We start from the raw sequence: 27,031 nt of genomic DNA on the forward strand, positions 1-27,031 counted from the left end.
GACTTGAACCTGGGTCTCCTGGCTCAGAAGTAGGAATATACCACTGTGTCACAAGAGCCTTTAAAAGCACCTATTTTACGCATGACTTAATTTTGCCAAATTGTCCCCAAAGTAAACACAACAAAACTATATGAATTATACTACAAAACTAATTCCATTGGAATCAGTTCCATATAGTAAATATAATGATGTGCAGAAAAGTTCGATGGTGGGAAAAATTAATAAAACCAAATCTGCATCAAACTTCCTACTCCCAAAAGAACAAATCAAACTTGAAGCATTAAGTTATGATAAGGAAATTTACTTGCACAGACTACTCATTTATTTCTAATATTGCGCATAACACAATTAGCAAAGAATAGCACAATAATGGCTGAACAGAAATTTTAGTAATTGTTTCAGAGCTCTAGGAGTGTGTCCAGAGGGTCAGTTACTTCAAACACCATTCTCCCCTTTGCCCTTCAACAGGTCAGTGCAGGACTCTTGACAAGATCACCAAAAGGTAATTTGTCCACTCAACAACTATAACTTGGCCTTTTCAATCAAAGGTTAGGCCCTGGGGTCTATCAAGTGCAAACTTTCTTCTGCAATATTATGCTGTGCTGGGAAGAGGGGTGTTGGATGTATTACCAATGCTGCACAATTGATGTAAAGGTACGATATAAATTGGTGCATGAGTATTAATTTTGCTACTAGAAATTCTGTAGACTGATTTGCTCAGTCAAATTATTCCCAAATTCCCTTAATAATACAGAAATCTTTTATGTAACAGTGTCAGCTCTCTGATTTTGAAACTCATTAAATTGTGGGCTCAACTTGACAACAGGAGAAATATTGCAAGTACAAACACTATAGTTTGAAGTCCCTGAAATGACTTGGAGTTGCAAACTTGTTTCTGAATCATAAAGAAGTGGTTAAGTGCCTTTGGGAACCTGTATGTTTGCAAACGTGATCTGACCCAAATTTTAAAAAAGGATGGCCCAGGGTATGAAACTATCAACAAAACTGAAGTGCAAAGGTAAAGGGGTAGTAGGAACTGCAGATGCTGGACAAGGGAAACGTCAGCTTTCCTGCTCCTCTGATGCTGCTTGGCCTGCTGTGTTCATCCAGCTCTACACCTTGTTATCTCTGCAAAGGTAAAGATGGCAGATCCAAGAACAATGCTAACATCTTGTAACTCCAGGAAAGTTTCATAGCAGATCAATTTATACTACTAGCTCACTTCAATTTTATATTAACATTTTGGAACATCTCTAAGATGAAGCAGATCAATGTGAACTTTTTAAATGGAGGCAGAAAAAGAGAGCTGAACATAATCACCACACTTAGTGACCAAGTTTCTTCCATCATAGCATTCTAAATAGGTTGAAGGCTTTGTGTAATATTGTATTGGGAAAGCACAATTTAAATCAAGGAAGAGTGGATATCAACAATCCTTAGCTAATGTAAAGGGCAGATATCAAACAATACTTTATTTTTAGATTATATTCAGCAATGATTAAGTAATTAGCAATAAATATTTTGAATGGGCCATTAATCCAACAAGTATTCCTGTGGCAAATGATAAATATTATACTGGCAAGCAACTAAAATCAACTTTGCATTTTGGCCTGGATTTTTCTCCACCATGTTGCAAGCAATTTTTTGCTATAGTTTGGCATGTTGATGAAATGGACAGATGTTCACTGATGGTCTTATTGGAGGTACCCATCCATCATTACTTGAGAGCATATGAATGAGAGGAGTCACATGTCAAACGTATTTAGGGCACTTCTAATTCCCTAGAACTGATCTCCCTTTCTTAGAGGTTTGTTTGCTGAATTTGATGTGCATGTGGCAGAAATTCCACCTGGGGTCCACTCAGTATTTCCAGTGAGTTCTAATTGTAATCAATACTTGGGACCACAGCTGGGATAGGACAATGGTTGGGATATGGATTCCACCCAGTAATGCATTGTCATTGTCAATCTGTCCCAAACAGAAATCTAACCCATTATCTCTCAAATTTTTAAATCAGTATTTGCTAATGATACCTTGTAATTGAACCACCTTAATTTTGGACCTAACGAGATGAATGACTAGACCAGAAAATAAACTTAAGGAATTACCTCGGTCATAGAAGAGAGAGGGCAGTGATGGATGAGTGTTTTTCTGAGTAGTGGTTAGTGGTATTCTGCAAGGATCAGTGCTGTGACCTCTACTGGATATACTATGTATAAATAATTTGGATAAAAATATAGGTGGTCTGATTAGGAAGTTTTCAGATGATATGAAAACTGGTGGAATTGTGGATCGTGGCAAACTTTGTCAAAGGATACAAGAGGAGAAAGATCAGTTGGAAAGTTGGACAGTGAGCTGGCAGATGAAGCCTAATCCAGGCAAGCATGAGGTGAGAGAGATAATGGGAACTGCAGATGCTGGAGAATCCGAGATAACGAAGTGTAGAGCCGGATGAACACAGCAGCCAAACAGCATCAGAGGAGCACAAAAACTGACATTTCGGGCCTAGACCCTTCATCAGAAAAGAGGGATGGGGGGGGGGGTCCCGAAATAAATAGGGAGAGAGGGGGAGACCGGACAAAGATCGATAGAGGAGAAGATAGGTGGAGAGGAGACAGACAGGTCAAAAGGGGCGGGGTAGAGCTGGTAGAGGTGAGCGTAGGTGGGGATAGGTCAATCTGGGGAGGATGGACAGGTCAAGGGGGTGGGATGAGATTAGTAGGTAGGAAATGGGAGTGTGGCTGTGCAGCTTGAGGTGGGATGAAGAAAAGGTTAGGGAGGTGGGGGATGAGCTGGGCTGATTTTGGGATGGAGTAGGGGGAGGGGAGATTTTGAAGCTTGTGAAATCCACCTTGATACCATTGGGCTGCAGGGTTCCCAAGTGGAATATGAGTTGCTGTTCCTGCAACCTTCGGGTGACATCGTTGTGGCACTGCAGGAGGCCCAGGATGGACATGTCGTCTAACGAATGGGAGGGGGAGCTGAAATGGTTCACGACTGGGAGGTGCAATTGTTTGTTACAAACCAAGTGTAGGTGTTCTGGAAAGCCGTCCCCACACCTCCACTTGGTTTCCCCAATGTAGTGGAGGCCACAACAGGTACAGCGGATGCAGTATACCACATTGGCAGATATGCAGGGGAACATCTGCCTGACATGGAAAGTCTTCTTGGGGCCTGGGATGGGAGTGAGGGAGGAGGTATGGGGACAGGTGTGGCGCTTCCTGTGGTTTCAGGGGAAAGTGTCAGGTGTGGTGGGGAGGGGTGTGTGTGTGTGTGCGTGTGTGCGCACGTGTGCGTTCAGATTGCAGAAGCGTCAGAGGAGGATGCATTGGATCCGGACGTTGGTGGTGTGGTACATGAAGACGAGGGGGATTTTCTTTTGGTGGTTACTGCAGGGACGGGGCGTGAGGGATGAAGGGTCTAGGCCCAAAACGCCAGCTGTTGTGCTCCTGAGATGCTGCTTGGCCTGCTGCGTTCATCCAGCTCCACACTTTGTTATCTTGGACAAACTCGGAATTGGTATCACTAGAGCATTGGAGGCTGAGGAGTGACAGGGAGGCACTGATAGGGTGGACAGTCAGAGTCCTTTTGCCCAGAGTGTAAACGTCAAATACTGCAGGCATAGGTTCAAGGCAAGAGGAAAATATTTAAAAAGGTAATGTGAAAAGCAAAGGTTTTGAATTTTTTTGAACACACAGGGTGGCAGCCACCTGCAACACATTGCCAGGGGAGGTGGTATAAGCAGATACAATAGCATGTGTATGAGGCATTTAGGCAGCTATTAACAGGCAGAAAAATAAGAGATATGGACCATGTCCAGACAGATGGGATTAGCTGAAATTGACATCATGATCGGCACAAAACGTGGTGAGCTGAAGGGTCTCTGTTCCTGTGCTGAACCATTCTGGGTTCTAATTATAGAATGAATGGGTTTGTCAACAGAAAGAACACAGATCGTATTAACCATTTCCTTTATTCTTAGAAGTTAAAGAAGAATACTCTCCAAGAAATACAGATCTGTATTGTAATTTTCATGGCAAGATGTAGCAGTTAACGGAGAGATCCACTTCATGGAACAGGACAATGTAGTTTACTTAGGAAAGATACGCATTACTTTCAAATGCAGGAGATCATGTAGTTTGGCATAGTGACATACTGCAAATGCTTCCTGTAGAAATCCAGGTGTCAAATGAACTGTAGCACTCACCTCTAAATCAGAGGTCATGAATTCATATACCACTCTAGGATTTCAACTCACAATTATAACTTTCTCCTCAAATAACAAATACTCTAGCTTCTCACATAACTAAGGATAGTTCACAACCCTAATAAACGGAGTGTTAAACTAGGCAGAAAATTGAGAGTGTATGAGGTGTTAAATTAAGGCTCAAAAGGTTCAATGAATGCAATGGAACTATCCAAAGTGGGACAGAGAATTTTAATGGTGTTAAATCACACCAGGCCCTTAACCAACACCATCAAAACAGATTAATGAAATAGTTATCTCAATTATTGTTTGTGAAACCCTGTTATTTACAAAATGACTCCAAAATGTGTTTACAGAATAAGAGACTACATTTCAATAAAGCTGAGTAAATATTAATAATTTTTTGGTTAATACAAAGACCTAAGCCCAAAACCCATGCAAAAATAGACTTTTGGGTTCAAATTCATCTGTTTTCTTAATACTGTCTCTTTTTGCTGATTTACATTTTACTCATCTTCATTCGGGTTTCATTGCTACAGGAAGGCTTGGAACCTCAAAACCAGACACGGATTGACAAGAATCCATGAGTAGAGTTAAATGAGAACAGTTCCCATGGCAGGGGCCACAGATCAGAAGGAATAGAGCAAAGGCATGACAAGGTGTCTTAGAATAGTTTCAGACGAACAAGATTGGGGTGAGGAGAGAAAGCACAAACAGAATAAAGCAGTCAGGTTAACTGCACCCCATATACACACAGCCAGGTTGAGAAGGAAACACTGACTTGTGAATTTCAATTATTTTCTCTTCAATTTGTCAATTTGCATTTGGTCCCTGAGGCAGTTGGACCTCAAACTCTCAAATATTTTTCAAGCAAAATAAAAACTTCCTGGATTTTTAATTCACTTGCCTATTAAACTGTCAGTCAGTTAGGGCTCATACTTAGCTTTAATGAAAGAATTTAACTACACAATAAGGCAGATAGGTGTTAGATGAATAAATGCCATCCTGTTCTTGCAAATCATTTAAGAACTGTTTAAGCCCTTAATTGGATAATAGTGCACAAGTTTCCAGTTATCCAAGGAAAACATGATGGTTGAAAGAAAATTGCAGAAATTGGAGTTTTATTTTGGAGGCCAGTGATAAATTATACAAGTTGGGCAAATGCGTTTACTAAAAACAACAGGAGTTGCATGTCAGTTTGACATATGAAGTCTGCAGATAATTATCAAAGTACCACCTGCAGAAGTAATGCTTACTTCAAACAGTTAACTTTCAATTTATTGTGAATCCAAGTGCTGGATGTGAAAGATACATACTCAAATCAATAATGGTGTGCTTATGGTGAATCAGATGGTACAAGAATTTCTGACATTGTAAGTGAATTCATTATGTGCGTCACATCAGTATGGCTGATTTACTGTGACTGAGGAAAAAATACATGATATGAGATTAAATGCTGTGGCTGTCCATTTTTGAATAGACTGTAAATTATATGCCTGGTATACTATGTACTTCTATTTGCTTCAATTATATCATTTACCTATTTAAAAAACACCAGAATTACAAGAACATTACAGAAAAAAAAATAATTCAGGAGTGGCGAAGTGATTGTAGGGTACAGACAGAAGTGGTGAATTCCAATATTGTGATTAACTTAGTCAGAGTCTGGCAGCAAAAAAACCAAAGCAAATTTTTTACACTGTTACACTACCAAACAGATAACTTCAGACAGTTGGAAGTCTTTTCTACACTTAACTACCTGAACTACTAGCCTAACACTCAAATTCATTAGAAAATCACAAAGGAAAAACTAGCATTTTTATAGCATTCTTCACAAGTTAGGACTTCCCACATTCCCAAAAAAGTACCTATGATGATTTTAATATAGAAAACTTAACTACCAATTCACATGCAACAAGTTGCACCAGCGGTAATTTGGCAATGACTTATCAGTGCAAGTGATAAATATCACTAAAGATCAAAATGCAAACAGTCTACAAATCTTTGCAAATCCGTAATAATTCTAGTTATTCAAAGAATGTTCATGCAGCATAGCTTCAAAGCATTATAATATCAGCAGCTTAAACATTATATTTTGCTCCCCATCCCATTACTTGATATGTAAAGTTTAAGCTGCTCAAAGAACATAGACAATAGTGACAAAGGCTCCAGTTACGATTTGAAAGGTATTGGAGGCAAAAGGACAGATTGGTGAATCCTTAACTGTACCACCTAAAATGGAAAACTAGTGACACTTGATGGCTTTCTCAACATCTTTTTAAAAAGGGAGTTTTTTTGTAAATGCTTATTCAAGAGCTGAAGTGTACTCTGCATATTCTAGAATATCAGTGACAGTGAAACATAAATTTATGCTCCTCATGCCCGTAGATGACATTCCAGAAATTTTGCCAAGTTCAATGAAAAAAGAAAAATATATCCAATATCTAGATGAAACTGAAAAGAATTGCTACTGCTCATAATTTGAAAATTATGCCAATATTCTGTTATTCACATACATACAAACATAATAAAGCATCTATGCCATTATCTAATTTGAGAGAAAAAGCCAAGATACTTCTAAAATGTCTTTTATTTTATACATTGAATAATACAACATGCTCACTGCATGTAAGCAATTATGTGATATTAGTTGTTAATTCTTATTAGATGTCATGATGGGAAATTGTACACAATTTTTATCCATAGAAAGTCTATCCTGCTGAAGTTCAAAATTTATACTCAAGGATATGCAGAAAACATGCCTCACAGAAAACGAACATTTCAAATAGGCAAGCCATGGAGTGTAGGCCTGTTTGGCTTCCCTGAAAGGAATCAAGTGCTTCAAATTCTGCCATAAATTAGCTAATAGAAACAGAAAGAAAAATGACCCATGGGTCCAGATTTACAGTTGTTTTAAGTATTGAAACAAAGAACATTAAAAGAAGAGTCAGGATATGAAAATGCCATTAAACTCTAGGCCAATACTTGCTTCTTGTGCTCTATTCTGCATAATTGGTTTCTAATTTTATACTGAATAGCCAAAATGTTAAGGGCTTAACAGATAATTTCAAATATTCTAAAACATGTACTGTAGGGAGAACATATTGCATCAAAAAGGGTTGTCACATTTCAAATCTAAGTTTACGTATGTTCTACAAATATTTATTTATCAACTTAATTTAGTTACTTAAAAATATTTAATCATCTGCTCTCATTTGACCAAAATCTGAAATCTGGCAGTCTCAATCTATGGAGCGGTGATGGTGTCATGGTAATGTCACCAGGCTAATAATCTAGAACTCCAGGTTAATATTCTGGGGATCTAGGGATCCAGCTTCACACTTTATTATCTAGTATTCTAGTGATCTAGGTTCATATCCCACCATGGCAGATGGTGAAATTTGATTTCAATACGAGTCTGAAATTAAACACTGATATAATAGTAACCATTAACAATTGTCAAAATGCCATATAGTTATCTACAAATATCCTTTAGAGATGGAAACCCACCATCCTTACCTGGTCTGATTTACACGTGACTCCAGACCCACAGTAATGTGGTAGATTCTTAAAGGAAGAATTGCTACAGTCCCAAAAGACCACAGGGTTCTCTTCTCATTAGAGACAGACGCATGACTGGTTCAGAGTTTAACCCAAGGGTCACGATGTCTCAGTTGATGGGCGAGATTAAGAAGCCAGGACCTTCTTGGAACCTCAGTGGGTGCAGGATTGAAATGCTGTTGGCATCATTCCACATCGCAAACCAGCCATCCAGCAAAAAATTAATCAACCTCCTAACTGCCATCAGAAAAGGCACAGCAAACCAGCCAGTTCAAGGGCAATAAATACTAGCCTCACCTGCAATGCCCATAGTCCGTGAGTGAAAGAGAGAGATTTGGACAAAAGTTAACAACATTCCCCTTTTTCTACGTGGACAGAATGTGTATTATTCCATGGAATGCAATGCATCACTTCAAAAAGCTCCAACGCAAACATATTTTTACCACAAAACAAAAATAATCACACTAAGTACAAGCTGTGTTCTTCACCTTGAAATTGATAACTTGAGAGGTAACTTAAAAGAGACAGACAATCATCTTAGATTAAGGATTTATTGTTTTACTTCTGATCTAACCTAGAAGGCATGTTTCATTATCTTAAATTTTGAATTTCAACTTTAATTGAGAATTATATCCGGCATGTTGTGCAGTTCTAACTTGATAGCTCTCTCTGTCTCTCGAAAAACAGCTAAAAACCTCATTGCATAGCATTTTACCTTAACAGCAAAGGTTTAACATTACTCAATATTAGAAGTTGTATTTTTTTCACAAAGCCAAGGAGCTACAAGTTGAATGTTTTGCAATCAAGTGAATTCTGAATCAATTTTCCTCTGCAATGTAGTTATTACTATTAAATTGCAATTATGATTTATGCTTATATTCTATAGTTAAATTAAATGTTCATTCTTCAGCCAAAAACAAGGAGAATGAGGATTCTTGGAAAATTTGATAAACCAATAAGAAAGGTGTCTTTTTGACTATAGGAAATATCAATTCCTAGCAGTATGTACTTATTTGTATAATTTGAAGTGAATGGAATTTCTGGAGATTTTGGCATTAGAGAAATATCTAAACAAATGCTAAATATACATGGCACTTGTATGTAACACTGTACATTCTATAATATGCTAAAACATTTTATCACTGAATAGCAGAAACACTTTCATTTCTAAAAGTTTCAGAGAAGTTATATCATTCAAGATTAAAAGGAATTACATTCCTACGACAAGGTGGCCCTTACCGGCAGCGATCTCCATAGGTACAGCATCCTTTCTGGAAGTATTTGCAAATCAGTGAAGGCTTGCTGGTTGTAAGATCATGGGAATAGCGGCAGTTGTTTCCTTCTTTGCAAACACCATGCATGAAGTATCTATAAGTAGAGTTTTGTAACTTATTAGTCTATGATTTTGATGTAAGATCTTGACTGAAAGATTAATTCTGTTCCTCCATAAATGTGGCAAAACCTGTTAACAATCTTTGGAATTTTTGGTATTTATTAAAAATTCTCATTTATTTCAGTTCCCTGAAATATTTGTCTCCCCGCTGGTCGTTGTTTGTTACAATGGTATACTTAGAGACGAAGAATCATTCTTTAGTTTTAAACACAGTATTAGATAATATGATGATGACACAAACGCATATTAAAAAGTGGTTAATGAAGTTCCCCCACATCTCCAAGTAAAGCTACAAAATATTCTAATACTTAAAAGAATTTCTGAAACAAACTAATCATTTATTACCCTTTAATAGTTTAAGCCAACATGCCTATCTTATCGATGTTTTATCACTAAACTTTGTAAAATATTTAATGGTAACTTAAACCCAAAAATATTAAATTATCAAGAAAGTTTCCAAAAATGAATCAGTGTACTGAAATTTCCTTTCCTTAATTGAGTGGAGGAAAACTAAGATTTAGAATAGTAAACATACAAATACAAATAAAAAATGGTAAGTAAAGAAAGAAAATAAAACTGTTTTTCACACATGGAGTAGAGAATATAAATGCACGAAAGTAATGCTGAGTTTATATAATACATCGCTCATGCTACAATTGTAGAATTGTTTCAGTTACTAAGCACTTGAGAATACGTGCAAATATTCATTAGAATTACACGAAAGTAACATTATAGCTAATGCTAAAAGCTCAAAGAATTGGGATGTTTCACTGAAACAACATGTTAAGGAACAAACAGAGAGTTTTACAGTATGAAAGAACGACCCTGCTAGTCCCATTCTCCAGCCCTATCTCACAGCCATCTAAATTCACCAGTTTCAAATATAAACCCAGGTCCCTTCTGAAAGATTTTGAAGAAAAATAATTTCAAGCAGGTAAATATGAAATAGCAACTTTACTGAACAGAGAATCATTAAGCTGCAAACGAAAATTAACACTGGGAACAAAAGTTAAAATATTTTATGTTCCGAATGAAAATTAAAATTAGTTTAAAAAGGCCATCGCAGAAACAAAATTAAAAGATAATTGGACACGTATTTGAACGAAGTACAAAAAAGCATTCTGGGGTGGAGTTGGGGTATAGGATTAGAGCCAATGTTGAACAGTGGGGTTGGGCAGATTACATCACCTTGTTGCAATTCCTCTTATGTTATAGAATATCTGAATTTAGCAATGCATAGTTTCAGAGCAGACATATAATAAATATTCAGAAAAACAGAACAAGGATATAAGTGATTAACAGAAAACTATGCTTCCGGTTGGGTCCTGAAACATCAGCTCTCCTGTTTCTCTGATGCTGCTTGGCCTGCTGTGTTCCTCCAGCTCCATACTGTAACTCTGACTCCAGTATCTGCAGTTCTTGCTACCTGAAAGCCTTCATATATCTGTTCCAATATTTCTTCATTAGGTTCTGAAACTCCTCAACATCATTTGTGTTCAAAATCCACTCGTCATGCAATACTGATGCACTGGGCATTTAACTTATTAATTGATTTAACTTTATTTATTTATCTAACTTTAATTTATTTAACTTTACAGTCATCCCTGTTCATTCCGTATTGACACTTGCACAATTATTTGGGGCGGCACGGTGACTCAGTGGTTAGCACTGCAGCCTTACAGCACTAGGGACCTGGGTTCGATTCCAACCTCAGGCGACTGTCTATGTGGAGTTTGCACATTCTCCCCATGCCTGTATGGGTTTCCTCCAGGTGCTCCGGTTTCCTCCCACAGGCCAAAGATGTCCAGACTAGGTGGATCGGCCATTCTAAATTGCCCATTGTGTTCGGGGGTGTGTGGGTTGCAGGGGGATGGGTTGGGGTGGGGTGGAATGCTTCAAGGGGCAGTGTGGACTTGTTGGGCCGAAGGGCCTGTTTCCACACTGTAGGGAGTCTAATCTAAATTATGGTCCTAGGACTTTTGAAAGTATTGTCAAAAGCTGACTTTTTAACTATGCTTTTTATGTTAGTAAGCTTGCCACAAAACAATCAATCACTTTTAAGAAAGAAAGACCTTGAAATTGCCATTCCTTTTAGCTGTCCTTCAGATGTGTGAAAAAAAAGGTGAGCCAAAACAATAAGGCTGATAATTAACAACGCACATGTCTGGAAGGTCAGTCATACAATTAAAATGCAGCACATAGCTGAGCTCCAGAGAAGGCATCAGGTTGGCAGCCCTCAATTGGTCACTGATACGTCTTTGTATCTCCAATATGAAAATGACTGCTTATTACTGAAGTGGTGGACTCATTTTATGTGATTTTACTGCGCAATGTGAAGTGCTGCATTTTGGTAAGGCAAATCAGGACAGAACTTATACACTTAGTAGGAAAGTCCTGAGGAGTGTTGCTGAAGCAAGAGATCTTGGAGTTCAAGTTCATGGTTTCTTGAAACCGGAGTCGCAGGTAGATAGAATAGTGAAGGCAGCAATTGGTATGCTTGCATTTATTGGTCAGTGCACTGAGCGTAGGAATTCGGAGGTCATGTTGCGGCCGTGCAGGACATTGGTTCGGTCACTTCTGGAGTATTGCATGGCAATTCCGGTTTCCCTCCTTTAGGAAGGATGTTGTGAAAACAGAAATGGTTCACAAAAGATGGGCAAGGATGCTGCCAGGGTTTGAGCTACAGGGAGAGGCTGAACAGGCTTGGGCCATTTTCCCTGGAGTGTCACAGGCAGAGGTGTGACCTTATAGAGGTTTATAGAATCATGTGGGCATAGATAAATAGACAAGGTCTTTTCCCCAGGATGAGACAGTCTAAAACTTTAAGGTGAGAGGGACAAGTTACAAAAGGGGCCTAAGGGCAACTTTTTCCACACAGAGTGGTGCATAATTGCCAGGTGAAGTTGTGGAGGCTAGTACGATTACAACATTTAAAAGGCAGCTGGATGGGTATATGAAGAGGAAGGGTTTAGAGGTATATGGACCAAATGAGACTAGATTTATATAGGGTATTTGATCGGCTTGGAAGAATTGGACTGAAGCATCTGTTTCCATGCTGTACATTGCTAATGACTATGACATGGCTCGTAAATCCTGCAAAAGACAAGTTTTCTAAAAACGCAACTCACTGATTTCTATGTTCAGTCACTTGATGAACTGGCTCAAAAGTGCTGCATTACTCAAACTGAATGTTACTGCTGATTTCTGTGACTAAGATCCATTTGTCTGTAAGAAGAACATCCATCGTGGATATTAAGTTACCTGAATTGACACTGTCACATAACGAAAACTATATTTGCAACTAACATAATAACCAGGACTACTGTTCGCCAAGACTGAGCAAAGTACTATTGATTTTTTGGGAGCAAAAGTCTCAAAGGGTGCAAGCTTGTGTATCAGTGCTACTATATTTGAGCACTGCAAACAGCATTGGGAGAAATCTAAATTGTGCAGCATGGTTAGCATTTCAGACAACAGTAAACAAGGATGGTTTCATGAATTATAACTGTGCCAGAGAAACTTCCATCTGAAATTAGTTTCAATAGAATAACATACTGAAGCAGAAATAAGTTTTTTTTTAAGCGACTCACTCAGCTTTTATTCATACACAAAAGGGAGGAATGAAGCTTTCAGATTATCCCACTTAAACACTGAAGATATCCAATTATAGACATTGTCTTTCCAGATAAGACTTCTATTTTCAGCTGTATCACAATAGGGTTATGTATGACTAATCAGAGATTCTCAATAGTGATTGTGGCAGGAGAAACTTCAAGTGTTGAAGAAATCAAAACATTAAAGCAATTGGACTGAAGGCAGCGACTCCAGTGAGGAACCTTCTGCATTCTACTAAAAAATATTCGTGAAAACATGGATTGGATGTTGTGGCAGTTCATAAATAAAAACACAAATTTTGTGAAAGACTAGCTGGGTTGGGTCTTCCTGCTAGGCTGTTCAGTCACTGAGGAAATAAAACACATCAGTTTCCAAGCAATAAAGGATTCAAAGGTCTGTGGTACCCCAAAAGCTTCCAAAGGTAGGGGAAAGGTCATGCAACTCGAGCCACATCCATGTTCATTCAGTGAATGATTACTACAATTGAATGTTTACAGATTCTTTTTGTATTTCCTCTGGAGGAAAATCAAGGGAATACATGTGCAAACATGGGCTCAATAAAATTGAGACAGAGATGCATTCAAGACTATCTTAAAAGCAATCTGGGACTGACTTTTTCATTTTATATTTTCCTGTATTCACTTGCCTTCAATGGCAACGATGTTCTTTAATCCAATCCCATGGAGCATCAATCTTCAAAAAAAGGTATATATTTAAAATTCCAGAATTTTGACAACAGCAAAAGGTGAAGGAGTAGCAATAGAGCTCTAAGTCAGGATGATGCAGTACTGAGAATAATTGGAAGTGGCAGTATTCTGATGCCCTTGTACTTTTATGCGGTAAAGGTCATCAGTTTAGAAAGTGTTGTCAAAGGACCGTGGCAGATTTTAGGTATCACACATTTATGCCAGGGTTCGATGGTGGAGGAGGGAGTGAATGTTTTCGGTGGTCAATGGGTTGCTAATCAATTACTTTATCCAGCTTGTTCTCAAGGCTTGTTGACATGTAGAAAATATTCTATCGTACTCATAATTTGTGACTTGTTGGGAAAGAACAAGCTTAAAGAAATCAGGTGGTGAATTACTCGCAACACAGTTCCCAGTTTCTGACCCATTTTTGAGGCCATACTAACTATCCAGCTGGCCCAATTCAATTTCTGATCATTGGAATCCCAGGATCCTGAAGGCAAACATGATATAGCAGATGGTAATGCTTTGAATGCAATGAGAGATGGTTAGATTCACTTTTGTTGGAAATGGTCTTTGCCTGGTAGTTTTGTGGCACATGTTAGTTGCTATTTATCAGGCCAACCTTCAATATTGTCCAAGATTTGCTGGGCACAGCTGGCTTCAGAATCTAAGCAACTGCAAATTGTATTGAACACAATACAATATCAGCAAACATCTCTACTTTTGATCTTATGTTGAAGGGAATGTCATTAATGAAGCAGGTGACGACGTTAAAACTAGAACACTAGTCTGAGGAATTCCTACAGTATTGTCTGGGGATGAGGGGATTGACCTCAAACAAATACCTTCCTTCATGTAGGCAAGATTGCAACCTAAAGAAAGATGCCACCTGCTCTCCCACATCAATTCTGCTGCGTTGCTTTGTTAACACATTTGAACAATACTGCCTTGTAACCAAGGATGGTCATTTTCACTTCACCTCTGGAATTCAGTTCTTTTATCCATGCTTGAATCAGGCTATATGGACAATGGGTCATTTCAACTTGGCGGAATCAAACTGAGCACCAGTGAGTTTGATGTTAAGTATCACTGTCATTGACGTTTTTCATCATTCCACTGATAATTGAAAATAGACTGAGGCCGGTAATTGACCAAACTGGATTGCCTTTTTAAGATATGGCTTTCTAGGTAATTTTCACATTTTCAGGCAAACAATTTTTGTAGGAGCAAATCACTGCAGCTGCTGGAATCTGTACTGAAAACAACAAATGCTGGAGATCACCAGGTCACACAGTATCCATGGAGAGACAGCAAGCTAAGGTTCTGAGTCCAAATGTCTCTTCAGAGCTGACGTGAAGTCTGAAGGGTCATTCAGACTCGAAACATTCACTCGCTTTCCTTCGATGCTGCCTGACCTGTTTGTATCTCCAGTATTTGTTGTTTTCAAATGTTTTTTGTAGTTCTCCTGAAATGCCTGACTTGGGACAAAGTTAGTTCTGAAGCACAAGGATTCAATACTACAGTTTTGATGTTTTCAAAGCATGTCTGCAGTACCCAGCTTCCTCTCCAATATTTACATTTTCCTTCAATAATCTTCTCACCATAGAAGATTTGAGCAATATGCTAAAGTCAACGGTACAATAAAATCAAAAAGCAGCACTTACGGAATATCCAAACAACATCAAAGTTCACTCCAACAAAAATATTTCATACCAGAATGCACAATGCCGCTATTCTCAGCTTATAATCAATAGTCTGAAATTGGCTGAAGTATTAAAAGGGAGTCACTGTTGTTGAACATGTGGATGAGGAAAAATAGCTTTAGGGCTCTTGTAGCACCGTGAGTTCCTATCTTTGAGCTAGGAGGTCCGGGTTCAAGACACACCTGCTCCAAATGTATGATAACACCACTGAACAGGTTGATCGAAAAAAACCTGTGATGCAAGGGATCTTGTGACACAACTGTTGTATTTCTACTGCTGAGCCAGGAGATCCAGGTTCAAATTCCAATTGCTCCAGAGGTGGAGAAAACACCCCTGAATAGCTTGATTTTAAAAAAAAACTTGTAATATAGTGGGGGTCTTATGACACAGTGGTAATCTCACTACCTGAGCCAGGAGGCCTGGGTTCAGGCTCCATCTGTTCAGAGATTGTTTTACATACCTCTTAAGCAGATGAGACTTGAACCCAGGTCCCCTGACCGAAACATAACAGGGAGATTTGCACTAATCAACAAGGGGTGTAACACAATCTCCGAGTAGGTTGATTAGAAAGTATCTACAGGTTAGGTCTGTACAGGTCATGCAAAACTTTGATCCTTGCTAATTCTCCAGCGAAGCAGTCCAAGCTTCTTAGACTCAAATGTACAATCAACTCCCTCACAATTAACTGTCATATAACCAGAGACATAATGATACATGGACATGTAAACTGAACTGGACAACATGGTCTTGAGTGCATTTCTAGAATCTTACCTAAGGTACATTGAAATATTTGCATGAGATTACAATGGAGAATCATTTAGCTGCTCATTTCAAACAAGAAATAAATGTACAAAGTGTTGTGATCACAAACTAATCCAAGAACAAGATAATCAATAATATGCTACATCGTCCTTAATACTGGGTTTCTTCCAGGCTTTTCTAATCAAATTTGAGTCTAGGCTCAAGGTGAGGGGCTTCTCCTCAATAGGCTAGCTAGGCTATTCGTCAGACAGAGCTGATGGCAAATTATACCATCTTCCATATTTGCAAATTCACAGGACAAAACCTGCAATTCCTTCCAAGTCCATCGGTGCACCAATAGGCCTGATAGTCAAACTGATACACACTTATTTAAAGCAATTATGGTCAGCAAGGTTCACTCACATAAATAGACACACCTCACAGAGCCATTAGGATTCAAAGATCCAAATGATTGCTGCAGAGACATAATGCATGTCATCACCTACATTTCCCAATTCTGTTCAGTGAATTTAGCCCATTCAGATTTATACACAATTTACAAGTAGCATTTTTAGATATTTTTTAAATCAACCTATTCGGAGATGTAATAACACACCCCGGAGCAAAACTTTTCCACAGTAGCATAATTAAAAATCCAGAAGCAAGATACAATGTTCTTCCAAAAGAGCAGTCAACTTCCTGTTCTTACCTTAAAACAGACGCTAAGATACAACTTTCATCGTTCCTAATAACATCTAAAACAGCAAACAAGGTTTCAAATATTTCAAAGATAATGGGAACTGCAGATGCTGGAGAATCCAAGATAATAAAGTGTGAAGCTGGATGAACACAGCAGGCCAAGCAGCATCTCAGGAGCACAAAAGCTGACGTTTCGGGCCTAGACCCTTCATCAGAGAGCTGATGAAGGGTCTAGGCCCGAAACGTCAGCTTTTGTGCTCCTGAGATGCTGCTTGGCCTGCTGTGTTCATCCAGCTTCACACTTTATTATCTTCAAATATTTCAACTTTTCTCACAAACTACAGCAATATGTTGATGATGAAAAGTTTTAAGGGATGCTTCACAGCACAAAGTAATGGTAACTCTGAAACACACATCAAGTGAAAACCAACCATATCATTGCAATAATAAAAGATTATTTACTTTTCCTTTAGGTCTTGCTATAAAAAAGTTTTCAAAGACTGAAATTTGTCTTATAATTCACAAAAAAATTATTTGGAAGTACAGCCCACATTACAGATACAAACAGATCAAATTAATGTTAGCTGAAGAAACTCAAACCAGCCCAACAGAACTTCTAAAATGCATATACTTACACCAGCAACTATTCACATTGATTGTTGGTGATTTACAATCTGACCAAACTTGCTCAAGGGTAAAGCTTAGCACTAAAAAAACCACAAAGAAGAACATAATCTAATTTGTTCTAATCTTGGATGTATTCTAAAAATACAAGTATGAATTATTCAAACATACAATATAGAAATTCATAATGTAAAATACAATCAAATGCTACACCGGACAGCTAGTGAACATGAAAGGATTCAGATCAGGTATAAAACTGAAGTACTAACATTGCTTAGGCCACTTTTGAAATACTGCATTCAATTCTGGTCTCGCTGCTGTAGAAAGAATATTGTAAAACTTGAGAGGGTTGATAAGTATGTTGCCAGGGTTGGAGGATTTGAAGTATAGGGACAGGTTGGATAGACTGGGGCTATATTCCCTGGAACAGGAGAGGCTGAGGAGTGACTTCATAGAAGTTTATAAAGTCATGAGGGGCATGGATTGGCTGAATAGCCAAGGTCTTTTCCCCAGGGTGGGGGAGTCCAAAACTAGACAGCATAGGTTTAAGAGGGAAATTATTTAAAAAGGACCCAACAGGCAACTCTGTCACACAGACAGTGACGCACATATGGAATGAGCTGCCACAGGAAGTGATGGAGGCTAGTACAATTACCCATCCAGATGCCTTTTAAATGTTGTATGTGAATAGGAAAGGTTTAAGAGGAATTTCGGCCAAATGCTGGCAAATAGGACTAGAATAATTTAGGATATCTGGTCAGCATCGAGGAGTTGCACCAAAGGGTCTGCCTTCCAAGCTGTATATCTCTATGACTATGCATATGCAGGAGATCTCTGCTGCCTTCCACTACATCAGAGACCTCCATGTTTCTTTGTAATTCACACTTTCTCATCACTGTACAGACTTAACTGGTTACATCTATCTTTTTCTGAAATGAAGTTTTATTGTTCTGGGACTACAATATATGCTATATGGCATGCTGAGTATTTCCAGCACATCTACCACATTTTGATCATTCATACCTCAAGGAAAATATATAGATTCATCCAATGCATTTCTTACACATCGTATATGAAGGTTAATAGCAAATTTGATTCAAATTTGAACAAGATTGCAGATACAAAGACAACTTAAAAGAAACAAGAGTTTGATTATTCTAATTGGAAGTAGAATGTTGCCAACATAGCAAATATGCATATTTGCTTCAAACAATTAAATTCTGACTGCTCTGATAACCTCGCATCCTTGAAAGGAAACCACACAATCCTACCTTAAGAATAATACATACCTGATCTTTTAAAATATAGTTTGACTTCAGCATATGCAATGCCATGGCTGCCAAATAGTTTTAAAAATATAAATTCCTTTGTATCCATTCTTTAGTAACTGTGCGTAGTTGAAGATTAAGAAGCAGACTGTAGTCATATGTAGAAACATTCCAGCTAGAAAAGACTGACTAATTTACCACGAAAGAATGCTTTCTACATTTATAATCTACAGTAAATCGGCTGTAGTGCAGTTCTCAGTCACATGAACTTAAAGAACAATTATTATGATTAGCAGTTAACCTGCCTGATGCTTCACTGCTCAAGCACACCCTGTGGGAGTCCAGATAATAGTCGCTGCACACAAAGTACATTTTTCAGATTAATTATAGATCAGCAAGTTTCCAGGTCAAAAAATGGTTTTGCATTTCAAGCAAAGTAGAACGTTTGGAATGCAACAAATCCACTAAACGCAAGAAAAGGGAAAAAAAATGCAAGTCATATTTCATCTCTCAAACTCCCAAATCAGTTCAACCAGAATAAACAATACATGCAATGAGCTGTGGGTAATCAAAAATGCTATTTTTCACAAGGCCTCAGAGTAAACATATGACCAATTAATCTACTCATGTTTGTATTGGTTGTAATAGTAATGCTGACCAAAGCATGGAGGTAACTACATAATCTCCTGTAAATAGTGCAATGGAATCTTTATTGACAAAACAGGAAAATAATTCTTTCAGCTTCATGTGTCAATACAATATGTCCACATTAGTTATTCCATTGAAAACATCAGCCAAGTTATGTATGCAATTTCTGAGTAGGGCTTAATTTGACATTTCTCTTATCCAATGTTAAGATTTCAAACAACAGGGCTAAACTGACGTGGAAATAATAGCTCACACTAAACCAAAATCATGTTGTCAAGTAGGAACATGGTTAATTACTATAAAATACACCATGTTATTCCTCATCTATAATGGAACTCAAACCAAGTACAACTTAAGTTTTATTATTTCAAAGGGAATGGAGAATAATAGTAGTGAGATTTTACTAGAATTATACAGGGCAGTAGTCAGATCGCAGTTGGAATACTGTGAATAGTTTTGGCTCCCTTATCTAAGGAAAGGGACAGTGACATTAGAGAAATCCATGGAAGGTTCACTACATTGATGCCAGACATGGACGGACTGTCTAACAGAATAGAATCCCTACAGTGTGGAAACAGGCCCTTTGGCCCAAAAAGTCCACACTGAATCTCAAAGCATCCCACCCAGACCCACCCCAATATAACCCACCTAATCCACACATCCCTGAGCACTACAGGCAAGTTTTGCATGGCCAATCCATTAGAATGCAGAAGCTCTAAACAGACAGTTGCGTGAGGCTGGAATCGAATCCAGGTCCTTGGCGCTGTGAAGCAGCAATGCCAACCACTGAGTTACCGCACCGCCCCATGAGGAGCAATTGAGTAGATTAGGCTTGTACTTTGTTGAAATATATACAATTCTTACAGGACTTAACAAGGTAGTGCAGAAAGGCTGCTTCCCTTGTGGAACAGTCTCAGGCCAGAGGGCATAAGACTAGGATGAGGAGGAATTTCTATTTTCAGAGAGTCACGAATTTGGGGAATTCTTCATCACAGAACTGTTGAAGCTGGGTCATTAAGTATATTCAAGGCTGTGATAGATTTTAAATCAGTAGAAGAATCAAGTGTTGTGAGGTAAAGTTGTAAAGTGGAGTTGAGGATTATCAGATCAGCCATGATCTTACTGAATGGTGGAACAGATCTGATGGACTGAATGGCCTACTTCTGCTCCCATGCTTCGCATGGTTTGAAAAACTTTGCAGATTGGAAACTGGGCACAGATAAGGTAAATTGCAAAGGTTGTTTCCCTAAAGTGAGCCAAATGCAGGCAGGCGGAACTAGTTTAGTTCGGGAACATGCATTAATTGGACTGAAGGGTCTGTTTCCATGCTGTATGATTCTATGGCTCAATGTTATCTCCAGCATATGATGCTTAAAGTGTTCCGTATCATGATAATGTTTGAGATGCTCGATAAATAAAATGTTTTAAAGATAGAAATTCTGTATGTAGGAAGAATAACGATGCTAAATGACAATTTACTTCATAAATGGTAACAAAATAACAAGGGTTACAAATAAACAAAGCTTAAATGGTTTTAACAGATTTGATCCTACATTCCACAGAATTGTCACATTGCAGATGGTGTCACTCAGCCCATCTGTTGACACCAGGCTTCTGAGTGAGCATATGACTTATTGTGGTTCTCCTCTTCTTTCTCTGTAACATGGTACATTACTTATATTTAAATTATCATCTATGGAATGCCTCAATTGAACCAGTCTCCAACACACTACCTGGCAGTGCATTCCACTCTGTGTAAAAAAGCTTTTTCTCACATTGCATGGGGTTAGTAACTCAGTTGGCGGAGTTGGTTTGTGGTGCAGAGTGAGGTAACAGCATTCAATTTCAGTACTGGTTGAGATTACTATGAAGGCCCACCTTCTCAACTTCACCTGAGGTGCGGCAACCTTTGGGTTAAACCAGAACTAGCTGTCTCTCTCTAATGATAGAACAGCCCTATGCCGTAGTCCGAGAGGACCAATCCTACCTTTTTCCTCCTCCTTTTACCACCATTTTACTATGTATGCACTTTGAGAAGACTCTGGGATTCCCCTTTCGATTAACTGCCTCGGTTTTTATTCTAACCCTTCATTTTTGCTTCTCATATGATTTTGTGCCTCATCTATCAATATCATACATGTAGCTGGATTTTCAATTGTATTTTCTTCCTGACATCTGATGTAAACACATTTTTTCATCTTAAGTTCTATCAACTTTATATCCTGGGATCTCCGGATTTATTTGTTTTACTTTTCCCTTTTGAGGGAATTTTTCTAGAAAATATCCAAGCTATGACTTCTTTGAAAGTCTTCAGTAACAATTTATCCCACCAACTTTTGGCATCTGTCTATCTGGCCCATGAAAGTCTTCCCTCGCTAACTGTTCTTATTCTAGGCTGTTCATTATTTTATTTCGACATTCACCCTAACCTTTATGATACAATGATCAATGTCCCCTAAATATTCATCAATTAAAGGGATGTAACTTGCCCACCTGATTTCCAAGTCCTAGGATAAGGAAAGCCTCCCTTACTTTCTTGTAGGACTGGGCACATACTGCTATAGAAAATGCTCCTGAACACAGTCAGTCACAATCCAACAACCGTGAACATATAATCAGATTAGCAATTTAGTTAAACACGATGCCCAGTTCTAGTTACTGACACACAAGACAGATGTTTAGGCCTTAAAAGCAGTTTTAGCCAAGAGCTGTAAAACTAAATTGAATGACTACAGAAATGGGTTTTTCAGCTTCATAAAAATGGAACAAATGAAATGGTTACTTTACAGAGACACACAAATTGAACATTTCTTCCAACTAAACTGTGAGGAGGGCAAGGTGACACTGACTATAACTAATAAAAAGACAAAGTTTGGACTGAAGTGAGCACGTCTTTCGTACACAAAGATAGATAAGCACAGAAAGAAGTTTCAGGCAGGATACAGGAACGAAAACACTGACTTTATCTGACAATTAGATGCTGTGATGGGAGGACTCTGAATCCTCTTGCAAGAATAAGTGTACCTTTTATCATCCACGTATAATTCGATATTCCATGAGAAAGAATGTAACATACAAAGAATTACTGCGCTCATAGATGATTTTTAAAGACACAAAATGGAATCATTAAGTAAACAGAGCTCCATATTACTCAGTCCCTTGGCCAAACAATATTGCCAATTAATTTCAAATTGTAGATGTGTAGACCGAGTCTAAGGTAATCTGCATCTGCAATAAAATGTCAAGTCACCATGATGACAAAATTAACACAATTGAAATATAATGAAAAACTTTATGTAGCCGACCTGGCAACTCTCAAATGATAAAGGTATGAAGGAGTGGCAAGTATGCAATCAGGATCCATCCATATGAACTGCATTCCACAGCTCTTAAGAATATTGAATATTACTGCGAATACTAAGCTTAAATACAAATAATGTTAACTTGGTTTTGGTCTACTTAATGCCTTACATAATAACATTAGTTATTTTAGAAGTTACCCTTAAAAAATCTTGCAGGGACATATTAAATTTAAATTAAATTTTAAAAGCATCCACTTAACTGGAACAATATATGCCTAAGCTTTAAATTTAGTGTTGTTATTTTTGCTTGAAATATTTTTATGCTTTAAAAGTTCACTTTTGGCTGGAGTTGAAAGCAAAGCGATAAGGCATCACAATTCGGTTCTGAGGAGAAATCTATTTTAACATTCACAATAACTTTTCTGTGAAAATATATGCTACATTACGAAGCAACTTCAATAAATACAAAACCACTTGTAAATTTGTAAATTCTCCGTCCAATACTTGCCATTTCTATGGCTGTGAACATTATCACAGGAATAGACCATAAAGCCAAAACCTGCTGCACTGCTTATATCAGTTATTGCATATAAACTCTATCTATCCATTCTGGTTCCATAAACCACAGTAAAAGAGCAAGAATTAGCCATCTCCCTGAACAGGTTTCAAAACTGGCATCTACCTGGCAATGTCAGAAAAAGCTCTCTCCTCAAAAATGGACAATGGAAATCAGGCCAATCACTGATCTGATTGTCATCAACAGTGGCACATATGTAGCATTACCTGCTCACTTTGGGTTTTGTCAGTGCCACCCAACCCAAGAGCTCATTACAACCTTGACCCAAACATACATAAAACAGTTTAATTCCAGCAGTCAAGACAGAGTGACTGACATTAAAATATAACAGCGCTTGACCAAGTTTGCCTTCAAGCAGCTGCAGTAAATTGATATTAAATTCTCCACAGGTTGAGCCATTCTTAGAAAGCAAGATCACATCAGCAACAGGACATCACTGTAGGGAGTTAGTGAGCACACTGTTTTTGGCCCAGAAATTTTCTACTGTTTCTTAATGACCTTCACTCCATTATAAGTTCAGCAGTGGAGATATTTTTTGATTGATGCCATGTTCTGCTTCATTCTAAGCTCATAATGAGACAGTCCAAGCCCACATGCGGCAAAACCTGAACAACATTCAAGTTTGAGCTGCTTAGGGACAAGAGCTACAGTGCCAGTCAATAGCTAATTTCAGCAAATGACAGCCTATCTACAACATTCAAGAGAACTCTCATTGCTAAATCTCACAACATCAACATTCATGTCATGTTAGCATTGTTAAGAATCTCAACCAGACAAGCTGCTGAAATACTGTGGTGACAAGAGCAAGGCACAGACTGGGTAGCCTGTGACACAATTAATTTCCTAACCTTGATTTCTCAAGGAATCAAGGGATGTGCAAATGGGAAAAGTAGAGTTCAGGCTAAAAATCAACCCTGATCAGACTGAAGGTAGAGCAGAATCAATGAGTCTCATGATCTACTCCTGCACCTATTGTATTTAACATATAATTTTGTCGGACATGGTCATCACTGGCAATGCCAGCATTTATTAGCCATCCTTAATGTTCCTTGCAAATTAGCAGTGAGCCACTTTTTTGACCATGAGGTACACCTACAGTGCTCTTAGGAAGGGACTTCCAGGGCTGTGACTGAATAACTGTGAAATAAATTCAAAATGATTCCAAGTTAGTATTCTGTGCTGCCTGAAGGGGAACTTGCAATTGCCATTATTGCTATACATCCGCTGCCCCCATATTTCTTGATGATTGAAGTTATAGGTTTGGAAGATGCAATTTCATAAATCTTGTTGAGCTGCTGCAGTGCATATACGTAACTGTACAAACTGCTGCCATTGTGCAATGGTGGTGCCAATCAAGCGAGATGTGGTAAGTCTTGTGTGAGACAGGATACTGTCTGATTTCATGGTATTTTTCAGGCATATCACTCCAGGTGGACATCAGACATCCTCTTAATCAACACATGAACCACCCCATGAAACATTTGCTGCCGGTAACAGCAGGACACTGTTTGCAATACATACTATCTACAACTTTGACTGCAACTTGCCAAAAAGTTTCTTCAACAACACCTTCCAAACCTGTGACCTCTACCACCTAGAAAAACAAAAACAGTAGACGTATGGGATTTCCACCACCTGCAAGTTGAAGAAGTATTCTTCATCTTCTTTAGGTGAAATTCCTGGAACACTGCTTAATACCATGTGGGAGCATCTCCAGCACAAGGATTCCAGTCATTCAAGAAGGCACTTCACCACCAAGAAATAGGCAACAATGTTGGCCATGCCAGTGATGTACATGTTACGAACACAAGATTTTTAAAGAAAGTGCTGTACAGAAATCTAACACCCACAGTTCTTTGTAAAACAAAAATCTAACATTTCCGGCTTTTAAACATTCAATTGGGCATTCTTCAACAGTTGTTTAAGATTTCTATTGCATTTTACTTGAGGAAGTGTCTTCTGATTTCACCAAGGGATGAACTCAAAGTTTATGTTGTTCTGGAGATACCCTCCAAAAGAAATAGACCAGCAAAAGAGAGGAGCCACTAGCTTCTGTGATCATCTTAAAAACCTCAAGAGAAGTGCTTAACCTTCTATATTTAAAGGAATACACCCTACTCAATTGTTTTTCATAATTTAACTCTTCTAGCCCTGATGAAACTCCAATCTGTACTTTGCGTTTTACAAACTCAATATAGCTTTCTGAGATACAGACCTCAAAACAGGATGCGGCAGCCCAGTTAATGTCTAAACCAGAGTCCTATATCATGAGAATACAACTTCCAACCTTTTATATTCCAGCCACCTGAGACAAATAACAGAAGTGTTATACGTGCATCAACCCCACTGACTCTGTGGCTGGACCCACAAATCTCTCTGCTCAGTCATAGTTTTTAGATTATTTCCATTTAAATACTGTAATTACTTTTAGATTCCAATTGGGCAAATCTCAGTTCTTACACTGAATTACATCTGCAAAAAGTTTTGCCCACTCTAACTAGCATAGTCCCTTTGCGATTTTACCCAACACTATCTCCAAGACTAAAATATTTGTGTGCTATACTACACTGTTGTTTCAAGTATCCAAAGTTACAGCATTCGACTGATCAACCCAGAAGACCATACGAAATTATACAAATTCGCAAATTTTGAGTAGAGATGCAAAGAAAAGTTCAGCTATAAACCAATTCGCTCCCTCGAATCTACAGTAAAATAGAAACAATAAGGTTTTACTCAATTGCTCCTAAAACTGTACAAAATATTCAATTATTTACATTCGATTTAAAACGTAAACGTACAATATATTTTAGGCTCTTACGAATATTGAGAAAACTAACTCTCGGCAGTTTTTGGTTGACATGACCTCAAAGTTTCTTAGCAACTTTCAAAGGCACCTCAGAACCAATAAACACATCCCTTTTAAAGACAACATGAAAAGGAGCCCGGAAAGATTCAGAACACTTTAAAAATCCGAAATCAAGAGGGAGTTGAACAAAACCCATTTCTTTTACTCCTATAAAACCCTGATGCATGCCATACCTAAAAGCCCCATCTCGGGAACTGGTCTAACTAGGAACAGTACCAATCGTTTTCTGTTTTCGTTGCCACTCGCAGCATCAACTGACGTTTAAACAGATCGCCTGTGAAAGGCCTTTTATGGTTGTGTGGCTGATTACATTCGGGCGTACAAAAGCTATGTGGCATAAAAACGAACCATCATTTTCGATTACCTGCACGTGACCTGTTTAGTCCAGCCAACTCCACCAGCGCCGCCACTACTGCTGCCTCCTGCTCCTCCAGCTGCTGCCGCCGCCGCCGTCCCCATGGATGCCGCTGCCTCCGCCATTATCCACCACAGTCACCGCGCGGCTACAGCGGGGCCTCCCACCGGCCCCTGCGCCACCACTTCCGGGGAAAAGGCTCGGTCTGGGGCTCGGGGTCGCGCACGCCGTCTCCAGAAGACGCTAACTGATACTTCCGGAGAGAACAAAACCGCACAAGCGCCACGTCCCGTCCACGATACGGATCACTCGTTCCGATCGGCGCCCGCCTACATGCAGGTGGTGGTGGGGTCAAGAGTGGAAAAAATAAAAAAAATTTAATAAAACAAAACTCGCGTCAGAGCCGTCCCCGTGAATAAAGTAAAGAGGATAAAGATGGAGAATAATCATGCAGATCCAGGTTTCTATGGTAACTGTGACTCCCTGAACAGCCCGGAAAATGTGATCGATAATTTCCGGAGAAAAGGGTTTGTCTCCCTCGGTATTTTCCGGAGACAGCGCATGCGCGGGTATTGAAAGCGAATGGAGTTTGGTCGGAGGGTGGCAGAGTGAGGTTGTTGCATCCATAATTTCAAAACAGGAGATGGCAAGTTGTAACGTAAACACGATGTCATTTACCATCACAACGTACGCCAAATATTGTACATAAGGCACCATACATGTTTTCTGGTTGCTGATATATTTGCTGACCGCTTAAAATACCCTCCCCCCGTGTACCAGGGA

At 38.7% G+C, this 27,031-nt stretch overlaps 1 protein-coding gene across 2 annotated transcripts in view; it reads right to left on the bottom strand.

Annotated features, from left to right (window-relative positions):
- The window catches only part of mkrn1 (makorin, ring finger protein, 1), a 57,850-nt gene extending 31,186 nt beyond the window's left edge, over nt 1–26,664 (bottom strand). Inside the window, exons 1-2 of one of the 2 annotated variants that reach the window (XM_048548702.2) lie at nt 26,258–26,664; nt 9,008–9,136 (exon numbers count right to left, since the gene is read on the bottom strand). In XM_048548702.2, the coding sequence (XP_048404659.2) occupies nt 9,008–9,136; nt 26,258–26,373 (245 nt within the window). In that variant the 5' untranslated portion in view covers nt 26,374–26,664. The remainder of the gene's footprint in view (nt 1–9,007; nt 9,137–26,257) is intronic. The other variant, XM_048548703.2, reaches the window with a different exon arrangement.
- Between the last annotated feature and the right edge of the window lie 367 nt (nt 26,665–27,031).

Source organism: Stegostoma tigrinum, chromosome 18 (assembly GCF_030684315.1).
Source record: "Stegostoma tigrinum isolate sSteTig4 chromosome 18, sSteTig4.hap1, whole genome shotgun sequence".
Taxonomy (NCBI): Eukaryota; Metazoa; Chordata; class Chondrichthyes; order Orectolobiformes; family Stegostomatidae; genus Stegostoma; species Stegostoma tigrinum.